The sequence below is a fragment of the Penicillium daleae genome (assembly GCF_028827525.1).
Source record: "Penicillium daleae strain IBT 16125 chromosome Unknown utg000005l_segment0_segment0, whole genome shotgun sequence".
NCBI lineage: Eukaryota > Fungi > Ascomycota > Eurotiomycetes > Eurotiales > Aspergillaceae > Penicillium > Penicillium daleae.
In genome coordinates this window covers 2,183,941-2,196,334 of record NW_026623153.1, presented here as the reverse complement: position 1 = coordinate 2,196,334, position 12,394 = coordinate 2,183,941, and the positions used below count along the sequence as shown (strand labels likewise).

Below are 12,394 nucleotides of genomic sequence, written 5' to 3'. Positions count from 1 at the left end.
TTAGTCGAGGAATGAGATTGGGTGAGTTGACAGTAGGGCAGAGAAAGATGCAGTGGAGAAGATGTAAGAGGAACGAGAGGATTGTCCAAATTACTCCAAACGGCTTCAGAATAACCATGTTCAAAGTGCAAAACTCAATAATCACGCTCCGTAGACATCTACTTATGTCGCAGCTAGAGTAAAAGTAAATAAATGCGCTCCTATGGTCACCGCCAAATAACATGTCCAAGGCTCCTGGGATCTCAATGGAGCTCTTCTTGTTTCCTGGAAATAAGTTGACAGTGCTGCTGCCACTCTCTGGTGATATGCCCGCATACATTGCTTTTCGGCATCCTGTTCCATGCGCGCGCATTCCGGAATTCGAGGTTGACCTCGAAGGCTCAGCTACGGAAACTCTTTATCAGCAAAGGCTGTGAGCAGCTCTTGGTGCCCTTAGACCCGAACAAGTCTGATTGGTATATATTCTGTAAGACGGAGCTGGTCAATGGCGTTCCCACCATTCAGCGGACCGTGCAGATGTCCAAGTCGGCCATGTCCACCTTGCTGGTCACCTTCGGGGAGATCCGTGGGTGGAAAGGGGCATTCCATGCCCATCAGTTCCGTTATGGAAGTGGTAAAGTGATCAACGAGAGTGGTGAGTACTTCCATGGAGGCCATAAATTCTTCTCTTCCTTCTGTTCCGTCAGTGGCTGACATAGTCTGTAGGGTGGGTGAGCAAGGAACAACACATGTTGATCATGAAGCACGCCAGCCCCCGGACCTTTCTCGACCACTATCATCCGCTGCAACTCGACACCGATATGATCCGGATTATCTGTGGCCTCGACCCGGATGTGGAACTGATGCGAGCCGTCACGCGGCAAAGTCGTTGGCGGGACACGCGACGCCCACGATATTTAACTGATCAACAGAGGGCACAACTTGAGGATCATCCCGAGTTGGGAGAGGCCCGGCGCAATCTAAGCAAGATCCGTGCCCAATACGAGGAGACCCAGCAGCCAGCCATGCTCCCTCGGATCCAGCAACGGGAGAAAGAGGTGAGAAACACGCGAAAACGGTTACACAGGAGCTTGCGGCATCAGATCCGAGAGAATTTTGATGAAGAGCAAGCGTTTCTGGATATCGAGGCGCAACTGTCTGGTACCGTGGTCAAGGATGAGAGCGAGGATGAATCATCTTTGGAGGACACCATGCACCCCCTTCAGTTGCATCTGGTGCAGAGTCTTCTTTCCTACCCAATCTCCAACTCGTTGGAGGATGAGTGGAATCGGCGCGATACGGGTGCTGCAGCGGTCGTGCAGTATTGTGAGGTCCTTGAAGGAGGCCCGTTAAGGGGCCGGCCCAAGCGGAAGGCCTCTGAATCCGCTACGTCGGTTGGCCCCATAAACCAACCGCAGGATGCCGGGCAGACCCAAAATGTTGCCGACTCATGTGAGGTACCTGTTTCTGTGGCTGGCAAGCCGTCGCGTGCTACCAAGGAATACCTCGAGAAGTCTGAGAAGCCAGAGGCGTGCTTCCAATGCTTTGCAAATAAAGGGCTCCCTGACCATGTTCGCTTCCAGATGTATCATGACGCTGGGTGTGTTACACGCCATTTTGACGCTATCCACCTAAAAGAAGAGCCACTCAAGTGCAACTGGTGTGAAGTAGCCTTGCTACATCAAATGGCGTTCCAGCGCCATGCTTTTGATGTGCATCATGTACGCAGTCGCAAACGTTGCCCGAATCCGATACAGGAACTTCAGAGACAAGAACACGCAGGCGGGGATGTGCTGAACGGTAGTTAAGGGGAGAATTATCCTCTGGATAGATATGGGCGCGCACTGTCTGCCTGGTTAGGGCAGCATTGCAATGCTCTAGTCTAGTCCCACACTGTCACAGCTTGACGTCCAATCGTGCAATGCAGCTTGGAATATTGCGATCGCACCATGTCCAATTATTTCCCGGGGCTGAGTCCGTCACTGTTGGTTCTCAGGTATATAAAGGGCCTCCTTCCCCCAGCCGACTGCATGCCCTGATATTCTCTTTTCCTCTTCCCAGGCCTGCTTGTATCGAATTTCCTCCCATGAGCGTGGCGACTAAGATCACGACCTAATCACTGTCCGGCTCGTTATCAGAACAAACCGTTTGACTTTCATCTTATCGCACAACTCTGCGTTCACTTTTCATCGCGTTTCGTTTCAGGGCCACAGCGTGCGGCAGCGCGCGTCACCAGTTCTTATGTTAGATAACACACCACCAAGAATCACCAATACAGATATCTTTGATCCCATTCGCTCTGCCGTATACTAGTCCATACCGTTTTAGCTTACTTCGACATGTTGAAAGTGCTCCCTAGGCAATGAAATGCAGGAACACCAGCACTTCAGCCAAAACTCCATGTCGGCTGGCCCCGACAATAAATCTATTTCTTATTTGAAACGTCTAGAAACAGACAGTTAGCTCTTTGCTATAATAAATACGAGTGAAACGGCTGGAAACAGTGCATCGGTCTCGATTTGTAACCTACTGAATTGGAAGTGGATAATGTCTCCATCTTGGACAACCTGGGGAAATATAAAGTTAGCTGCTGCAGTATCAGGAGGAATCCGAGTACCTACATAAGTCTTTCCTTCTTGTCGGTATTTCCCAGCAGCCTTAATTGGGCCCATGGACTTGCCGCCTTCACAAAGATCGCGGAAATCTTGGTACGCGACCACTTCAGCCTTGATAAATCCCTTCTCAAAATCGCTGTGGATAGCTCCAGCAGCTTGTGGCGCTAGGCACCCCCTTGGGATGGTCCAGCATCTGATTTCCTTCTCGCCAGCTACGTACAAATCAGCGCCAAATTCATCCAGACGGGGCATATTACGAGCAAACCGGTGAAGTAGTATTGCAAGCCAAGCTTAGTGAATCCTTCAGTGATGATTTTGTCCAGTTTTGACTTGACCTTGCTCTCCTTGAGGAACTCGGCTAGTGCAGCTGGATCATCTTTCATACTGTAAAGTTTCTCTTCAAACTCAATAGAGAAGGGAACAATGTCTCGGGGAACACCTCCGTGCTCGGTGACCCACTTGGCTATGAGCGGCAGGTATTTGCTTTTCTGTCTGAGGTAATCCTTCATTGTCAAGTTGACAAGGTAGATAGTTGGCTTTGTGGTGATTAGCTGTATCTTCTCGTTGATGAGTGCAATCTCGGCCGGCGTCCAGCTTCCATCTCGGACTGGCTGATCCTTTTCCAACATCTATTTCACGATTGTAAGCACATTTAAATGGTTAGACCTATAAGGCTGGAAATTTTGGGCTCACAGTTCGGATCTTTGTCGTTGTCTCTGTGAAGAGAGGTAGCATCTTGTATTTGCGACCTGCCTTTTTGACGATTGCTTCCTCGGCAATGACTGTTTTCTGCAGAATATCTAAACGGGGATTAGCTGGCGTCAAGCCGATTCAAAAGGCAAAACAAACCCAGATCTTTCTTGCAAAGCTCGCTTTGGATGGTATCTAGAAAATGCACCGATTAGTTTCATCACCTTCGGGGACTTGGATGAACTGACTCAAGTCCCGGACGGGATCGATGGAGTCATCGACATGCAGAACCTCATCGTTATCGAATGCTCTGTCATAAAGTCGGTGTTAGTGTGGAAGCGCGGCAGTTTGCGACGGATGCCGTACCTGACAATGTGGAACATGCCGTCAACGGCCTGGATATGCGAAAGGAAGGCATTTCCAAGTCCCTCTCCTTGGGAAGCACCCTTGATCAGGCCGGCAATGTCGGTGACTTGCAGATACGCTGGGTACATGGACGGCGGCTTCCAAAGGTCACAGAGAAAGTCCTATATATTGCTTAGTTCAGACATCAATTAAATAACCTGGCAGTAGACTATTTTAACTTACATATCGAATATCGGGAACAGCACACCTCGCCTCATTGGGCTCAATCGTACAAAATGGGTAGTTCTCTGCGGCGGCGCTCTGCTCGGTCAAGAGATTGAACAGACTCGACTTTCCCACATTAGGTAGACCAACGCATCCCATCTTTAGGTTCTTGCGAACCCTTCCGAAAGCGACAACATTGTCCTTGACAGCTTCAATCTTCTTAGGGGGCATAGTGACCTTACTGGTCGAACACAAATGAATGTTTATGTTTAATGGAAGCTTGATCTTGGAGGGGTAAAAAAAGAAAGAACCTCTGGACAAACTTTTTAGCAAGTAGCCTGACAATTTTAGGCCCGCTTAAGGACAGGAAATTACTACGTGGGCAAACTTTGCTAGCGGGCCTCAGGCGGATGTGGGCATCAAGTTTTCTACACTCTCATTGGCTCTGGTAATCTTCGACCCACAGGTACGGAGTACATGGCACCCCATTCCCATAGCCCAAATAACCAATGAGGGATAAATACCATTCTATGCTCACAGTTACTTGTGTATCTGTTACGTCGGGAGGAAATTGCCAACAATGAGAGACGGGCTAGATGGGACGCGTTAGTATCGGAGCGTAAATGAATCCAAGATTCAAGGCAATTACATATCGTGGTTGTCTCGTCGAATCGTGAAGGAGAAGCAGCATGGGATCGCCTCGCCCGCCGAGTGTGTGGGGCTTTTAAGAGTACAGCTGGTGAGTATGGCTTTCTGGGTGTTGTCGAAAGCAATGGCGCCGAATTTCTCCCAGTAGTTAACCAGCTGGTCCTCGGCAATGATTTCATGGATAGCGAGTTTACCCTGGAAGCACACATCGATGAATAAGTGGTGCAAAGAAGGTAATCGGACAAGCATCCAACACTCACATCTCGCAAACTCTCAACCGGAACGTCGATCAACTGCGCCATCTCATTATTGCCTCGGAATACCTCGCCCGTCCGTCGCCAGCAGCAGGCAGGGATGGCCATACTGGCGAAGACGCGGTCGTACTCCATCAAGCTCTGTTCGAACCACATCTCCACCAGGATCAGTTCGACATCCGTCAAGCTATGCATAAGCTCTCGGAATTTGGGCCGGAACTTGTCGAGCTGTCGGAGAATCCTTTGGCGGGACGTATGCTGCATGTTCTTTTCCATGTACTCATTGAGCCTGGCGTACCCCTTGACATAGTTGAAGGGCTTCAGCAGCCCAGCGTCATACTTTGCTTTGAGAAGCTTGTTCATGCGCTCCTCTGGAGGGTCCGATCCCGACGGGTCTGCAGCAGTCATGTAGTATGTCTCGCGAGCCTGGTTGTTTCCCAATGTGGGAGTCAGCCGCTGAATTGAGTCACTCTGTGGTGCCTGGCTGTGAGCCGGTGGTGGAGGCTGAGTCTGTGGTCGACCATGTGACTCTCTAAGCGTGCTCGTAGAGTTTATCAATGACGGATCAGAGTAGATGCCCTGTATATCCTGGTTTTGGAACATCGCCCTATCATTGTGCAGACTGTTACTGAGGAAATCACCGAGCAAATTGTACTCGTTCGTGACCTCAGGTGCATTAAACATGTACGACTGGCGGAGCCAATGCATGTCCTGAAACTGGTTCTGTCCACCCAACCAGTCGTTGTACGCCATCACTGGGATCCCACGTTAGCCAAATCTGAAAGCACAAACTTTCCGACTTTGTCTCCCGCTTACGCCACTGAGAATTGGCATCGAGGCCCTGGTCAGAGGAGGGAATGTTCCCAGGCTGTACCGAGGAAGCCGAGCTTCCGATCGTACCATCCGGGAGGATTTGCTGACCAGCCGCATCCCGGACGTCGACCCTTCTAGACATACCTCGAACGGTGACCGGCTCATTGTTGGACGAGCCCTCCTCGTCCACGGCCGATCGGTCATGCTCGCTTCGTGTCCGTTTCGGAGGTACCCTGGGCTCGTCATGGCACAGATGGCCGATATTGCGCTTGATACATCGGGTGCAGGGCCGTTCCTTCACAAATTGAAACTGGTCAGCAGGCTCGTCTTCTGGCTTGCAACTGCGTTGACAGCCAGTTCAATAGGGAATGGGGAGAGAGATGTCGTACCGAATCGCAAGTTATATGCTGTCCCATGCGACCAAGGGCCTTCCGTTAGCAAAGCGGTGTCCTCAAATAGATCTCAACATTGGAGGCGGACAAGCCGCCTCCGAGGGCAGAGAGCGACCGAGCGCGCCGTGGGGTGTTTGCATGATGAGCTTACCGAGCGACGACAATAGGCGCATGCTGGGAATAAGAATCACTCGTTAGCGGAAGAATCACTTCATAATCACCATGCGAACCGGTGCCCGGAAAATGTGCCTAGAACCCTGTTGCATGCATACTGCGCGACCAGCATCTTACCGAGATTGACCTTGCGGCGCTTCTTGGGACTGGAGTGACTGTCCGTGCCAGCCGTTTCGGACTGGGCCACAGAGGCTGCTTGCGATTCCTTTGCGTGCGCATTCTTTCCCGCATCTCCAGCGCTGGCCATGGACATCGCAGCCGTGCTCTTCTTGGAGCCTGTACCTGACTCAATTTTCTCTGTCATTGTGATCGATAATCAGGACTGGGTAAGATGGCCCCCAGTAGAAATTGGCCATGTTGGGGAAGTGGTTGAACGTCAAAGTTCTTGGGATCGTGAAATGCGGAGTTAACCACCTTCGACCTGCTCCGTATGAGGATTCTCGATCTTTTCCGACTCGCCACGGAGCATCCCGGTTTTGACCACGATACGCTAGGGTGGCTCAATACCGGTACAAAGTGGGGGTGTTTGATCATAATTTGATTGAAGAACTGTGAAGGAGATCGCTGTTGGAATGTCATAAGGGCCCGCGGATATTGTGCACGGGTTCGATTTGCCATACAAAACATTGTTGACGACGTCCACGTATCCCCTCGTCCGTCCGGGAAGGACAATTAGCGCATTTCAATTAGCGTATTATATTATCCAATAGGTTATCGGACTAAAATATTCGATGTGTTATTGGATATAGGGGCTCCACTATCTACTAAGTCATCAACGCGTGTTTTTCTACACGCGTAACCCCTACCAACCTGCCTACCAACCTGCCTACCAACCTGCCTACCAACCTGCCTACCAACCTGCCTACCAACCTGCCTACCAACCTGCCAATAAATCTGCCATGGCTCCAAAGAAATCTACTAAGGCTACACGGAAGCGCACGCTTGACGAGATTACTGCCGAATTACCTACTAAGGAAGAACTCTCTCGGCAGCTAAAGCCCTTGATCCCTTCCTCCGAACCTCCACGGCTGCACCTACCTACTAGCATTGACCTAGATAGCCCATACGCGATCTTTACACTCTTTATTAGCGAAGAGATTTTCGATCGTATCAGCCAATCTACCAATGCATACGCGCAGCGAAATCTAGCGAAGCTAGCTACCACTGCCACTACTACTACTACTCGCGCGTGGAAGGATACTACAACTGCAGAGATCAAGGTCTTCTTTGGTATTCTTATTTATATGGGTGTTCACCCTGAGCCACGCATTGATCTCTACTGGGCGCAAGATAGACGAGAAGGACCACTACATACTCCTCCGCTTTATATGACCCTTAAGCGCTTTGAACAGATTAAGCGCTATCTTCATATATCTCACCCTGACGAAGATGAGATACGATCGGAGAAGGATAAGAAGCAGTGGTGGTATAAGCTAGACCCTCTGGCTTTCTTCTTCAAAGAGGCTGCTGAAAAGCACTACCAACCAGGTTCTAATATCTCTATCGATGAGACTATGGTTCGCTGCTTTGGCCGTACGAAGCATACTGTCAAGATGCCTAATAAGCCAATTCAACAAGGTTATAAGATCTTTGCCCTCGCAGAACATGGCTATATTTGGACATTTACATGGAGTAGCCGCCTATGGGGGATCGCGGAGATGTTTAAATATGAAGGCCTTAGCCCTACGGCAAGAATGGTGCTTAAGATGGTCAAGAAGCTTCCTGGCCTAGCTAGTTCGATGGCTAATCTTCCTGCTACCCCTATGAGCAATTCGCATACCAATCTTATAGCCAATTCGATGGCTAATCTTCCTGCTACCCCTATAAGCAATTCGCATACCAATCTTATAGCCAATTCAATGGCTAATCTTCCTGCTACCCCTATGAGCAATTCGCATACCAATCTCATGGCCAATTCGATGGCTAATCTTCCTGCTACCCCTATGAGCAATTCGCATACCAACCTCATGGCCAATTCGCCGGCCAATTCGCCGGCCAATTCGCATACCCTAGCACCCTATATTGTCTACTTAGATAACTACTTTACCTCGGTAGCCCTTTTCAAAGAGCTTCGAGATATTCAATGTGGTGCATGTGGTACTACCCGCCCTCAAAATGGGATACCTTCTCAGCTCGTTGAGCTAAAGGATCACATTAAGACGATCCCATGGGGTACACTCTATGCAGCAGAGGCTGAAGGGGTTCTATGTCTTGCTTGGCAGGACAATAATATAGTCCTTCTACTATCTACTATCCACTCGCCACAGATATACACTCCTACTAAGCGGAAGCGGCCATTACCAACCTCTACGAATGCAGCTATCTCGCGTATACCTTTTGGTGATGAGATAACTAAGGAGCTCGAGATTCCTACTGCTATCAATGACTACAATCACTATATGGGTGGTGTGGATATTGCAAATCAGTATAGGGCTTCTTATGAAATTCATCGAAAGTGCGAGCGTGTCTGGTTCCCTCTGCTTTTCTTCTTTATTGATGCTGCAATTATTAATGCTTACCGCATTCAATATATCTTTAAGAAGCAACAGGGGGATAGTGAGCTATCTAGTCAGCTAGATTTTCGGCGAAAGCTCTACCAGCAGCTCTTTGCCTTTGCACCTTCGCCAGTACCAAGGCCAGTACCTGGTATAAACCACCAGCGAATTCAATTCGATAGGCGAAAAGCTTGTGTGTGGTGTCAGTATAAGAGAGAAAAGGGCAAAAGAGGCCAACAGGCCAATCGGTCAAGATCTGGTTGTTTAGAATGCGGCAGTGTAAGCCTATGTGTAAAAGGGCAGTGTTGGGACGAATTTCATAGAATTAGCTAGTCGATTAGGCCTGATTAATTACCATACTGAATTGTGACCGCGATTAGCCAATTAGTACGCGTTATTCATATACGCTAGTATAGCCTAGTAAAATACGCTAATTGTCCTTCCCGGACGGACGAGGGGATACGTCGAACATTTCGATTCGTCTACTGGTTATTCCAAGGTTAATCATGCCAAGGAAATACTATCCGAAAGCGAACACGGGGCTAGCCAAACTCCGAGGAATTGCCGCACTCGGCCGGAACTCTTTGGTCTGGTAAAAACTCCTGTCCAACACGAGCCTACTTAGAGAAATGATCAGCTGATTTTCTGAGGTCTGGTCTCATTTGCCTTGGTTCAGATCGCGAATTTCTCGGATTCATTAGGGTCCCAAGGCTCCAAGGTGAGAAGAATCTTGAGGGTCGATTCAGATGGACATCCCAACGCAAAGTGAGAGACTGATAGACATGAATTTTGATCAAGTCAGGATTCAGCCTCACATAGTTATCCTCCTCCTCGAGCCTCTTTATTGTTCTGAGAATATCACAGTATCCCACGATGCCTAGAACCAGGTTTAACAACAATATCATCTCCACGGAAGTCCCGGTTAGTCATGTTTATCTAGAGGGTGATGAGACAGATTACCTTGGAAAATGTTTCACAGGAGAGGTGAAAAACGTTCGCCTCACGGTTGAGAACCAATATGGCCAAACCTGGGACCTGCTGTGCGAAATTGCTGAAGATATGAACTTCCTCCCCAACGAAGAGGTTGTGCTGTTGGAAGATCAGAGTGAGCAGTCTTAGGATACGGGATTAATGGATCATCACTGACTCCCCATATCTAGAGGTCCATAAGTTCTACTTTCAACAGGGCAACAAAAAGACTTGGTTATTATAAGTCATGACAGCTAAACATTCCTGTACGGATACTGTAGCGAGATAGCCCATCTTCGGAAGTCAGTCCACAAGTATTACACCACCAACATTATTAAGGATGATGCTCCTGGCATCCCAGTTACATTCTGAATTATTTTTTAGGTAACTTAGTACAAAGAATAGCATATTCAAATTTTGGTAGCCCACACATTATAGTCGACGGCGACTCTGTGAGGCTAGTTCCTAGCAGTACACCTGAGAAGAGACGCCAAGGACATAGTGTAAGACACTCATTCATGTACCTAGTTTACCTCTTCGCGATTAATTGCACTTGTTACTCGGGCTGCCTTTATTATTTTCACGATTCACCTCACGGTAACCCATCATACCAGGGAGCAACATTAGGTGCTGACTCGGCCGTCTACCTGGCCCGACCTGAGTATCATCTTTAATGACTGAAGCACATGTTGGACCTGAAAGACAACGCTACGTACGATTGCGAGATTATACATGTACTACTACTATAGTACACCTCGTTCCGCGGATACCGAATACATACAGTGTACTTAGCACAGTAACGAGCTGCCCCTGGTTATTACCTACTACTGTAACAGTGACTAGCTGGCAACGTGTGACTCTGCATCTGTTCAAAGGCAAACCTATATCGAAGATCGCCTATCTAGAATCATGAATACCGTTCCCACAGTTACTTCGCGGCCAATAGACACCGTTTGGTAAGTGAGTATTGATTGTCGGTAATGCATACTGTAATAGTGCGCGGGTTACTGTAGGTGATAACGATCCGAAGTTAGCTGATTCGGAGATGGGCGGGCGGCCATACTGTGGCTTCTTATTTCGGCGTTCTTGGATCCCACGAAATTCAAAAACGTTCCGTGCCATCAACCCCGGCCCAGCTTTTCCTAAGATGTTGACCCTTGAATATTGTCGAGATGATCCTTCAGAATTTCGTTTTCGGATTCTAGCTGTTTTAAATGGTGGTCGTAATGGTCGATAGCTTCCCTGATCATGCTCAAAGACGCCTGGACAGATTGAATATGTCTAGAGAGTGTCGTAAGTAAAAGTAGGATCCGATTGTGGAAATAATCTTACTGTTGTATCATATCTGTCGCATGCCGGGCATAACCTGGACTTCTGTCGTCGTTCTTTTCGGATTTCTTGACAGAAGAGGATCTGGCGACGGATAATTCCGCATTAGTATTGGTATGCGGAATATTCATTTGGAGCGACTATAGTGAATTCCTTGGTTCAGTGAAGGTTGGCGAAGCGAATCCACTGATCTCATATCGGTGTATTTTCAAGTAGTCGGTCGAACTCGGCAGGGGCAAATTGGAGAGGACGGGGAGGAGGATGATTTGAGAATGTGTAATTAGGAATCCGGGAGTTTTGACCGATCATCCGATTGCCCCAGAGAACCAATCACAGTATCATGCATTGTTCACAGAACTGGAAAAGAAAAATCCCAACGAAACGGGCGAGGGAAGCCTCTTGAATGCGTCGACACATGAACCCAAAATTCCTTTGTGAGCTTTGCGAGCATGATGTTTCCACATAAGCCAATTTGCCCGTAAAGGCCTGCCAGTAGCGATGGTCCGAACTCTCATACAGCAAAATGGTCTTAAGCGCCTCGGTTCCGACAGATACCACTCTTACAGTAGATCAGTCAAGGGGACCGACCCCACATTGGGTAACTTAGTTACCTGACCTGCCGATTACGCAAATCATCGACACACAGTAACCGAATGTCTTGGTCGAATACATTCACATAATGGGAGATCTAGTGATGGAAAAAAGACATTAGTGGTTGGTACGAATAACTAATACACTACCGTTGTTGTAACATCTCAATCCTTGCCCCTCAGCTTAAGAGACGCTCTCAACAGCGATCTCCTGAACAGTCCTTCAAATCACTCATCTCAATGGGTTTCCTCAGTACTAGAGTGTAAAGACGTCTGGGAATTCGTCATCATACACTGATCAGCCTACCTCGTATTCGATCCTCAGCTCGTCGGATCTTGTCCTCTTATATGGATTGGGGTCTCTCAACCTGATTGAGTTTGATTTTGATGCTGTTTCTCTCCCCTACCGGACCTTCCCTCGCCTTGCCCCCATACTGCTTCACACATTCCACGCCGCCCAATATCGTTGATCTCATCCTGGTGTGACGACCTAAAGACCCCAACAAACCTCTAGTATTCTTGAATCCTCCAGCCGTCGAGGACCCCCTTGGCGCAGAACCACTCACCCATCTAAGTCTTCGGCTGATTTGCAAGTTTCGATGGAGACGTACTACGGTCACGTCCGAACGCCGGCTGATACAATCATACTCTTCGAAGCATGTCGCATTGGTCTTTTGCCTCGGGTACAGCGACGACTATCAGACAAGGAGCGTCAATCGATTCGATCTGGTTCCGTATTTGTGTGGGATGAGCGGGAAGCGGGCATGCGGAGATGGACTGACAGCAAATTATGGAGTGCTAGTCGAGTCTCGAGCAACCTCCTGACTTATCGCGAGATGGAAGGCAAGCGGGATCACAGTAGCGTTTCTCAGAGCT

The 12,394-nt window shown here is 48.6% G+C and overlaps 4 protein-coding genes across 4 annotated transcripts; 2 read left to right on the top strand and 2 right to left on the bottom strand.

Moving 5' to 3' along the window:
- Nucleotides 1–294: 294 nt before the first annotated feature.
- Nucleotides 295–1,787, top strand: N7458_005003 (uncharacterized protein; the record flags this gene model as incomplete). The annotated part of the gene is made up of 2 exons (XM_056908385.1): nucleotides 295–634; nucleotides 706–1,787. Coding segments are annotated over 2 exons (1,422 nt in total), but the record flags the coding sequence as incomplete, so codon positions are not given.
- Nucleotides 1,788–2,404: 617 nt separating this feature from the next.
- On the bottom strand, nucleotides 2,405–4,085 carry N7458_005002 (YchF/Obg family ATPase; the record flags this gene model as incomplete). The annotated part of the gene is made up of 9 exons (XM_056908384.1): nucleotides 2,405–2,424; nucleotides 2,510–2,546; nucleotides 2,601–2,806; nucleotides 2,860–3,223; nucleotides 3,288–3,394; nucleotides 3,444–3,479; nucleotides 3,533–3,594; nucleotides 3,651–3,811; nucleotides 3,873–4,085. The coding sequence occupies 9 exons, from the start codon at nucleotides 4,083–4,085 to the stop codon at nucleotides 2,405–2,407; spliced, it is 1,206 nt and encodes a 401-aa protein (XP_056767002.1).
- Nucleotides 4,086–4,409: 324 nt separating this feature from the next.
- N7458_005001 (uncharacterized protein) lies at nucleotides 4,410–6,439 on the bottom strand (the record flags this gene model as incomplete). The annotated part of the gene is made up of 5 exons (XM_056908383.1): nucleotides 4,410–4,446; nucleotides 4,504–4,697; nucleotides 4,763–5,511; nucleotides 5,573–5,910; nucleotides 6,183–6,439. 5 exons carry the CDS (start codon nucleotides 6,437–6,439, stop codon nucleotides 4,410–4,412), a joined length of 1,575 nt encoding a protein of 524 aa, XP_056767001.1.
- Nucleotides 6,440–9,503: 3,064 nt separating this feature from the next.
- N7458_005000 (uncharacterized protein) lies at nucleotides 9,504–9,749 on the top strand (the record flags this gene model as incomplete). Its single annotated transcript, XM_056908382.1, has 1 exon — nucleotides 9,504–9,749. The coding sequence occupies one exon, from the start codon at nucleotides 9,504–9,506 to the stop codon at nucleotides 9,747–9,749; it is 246 nt and encodes an 81-aa protein (XP_056767000.1).
- Nucleotides 9,750–12,394: the final 2,645 nt, after the last annotated feature.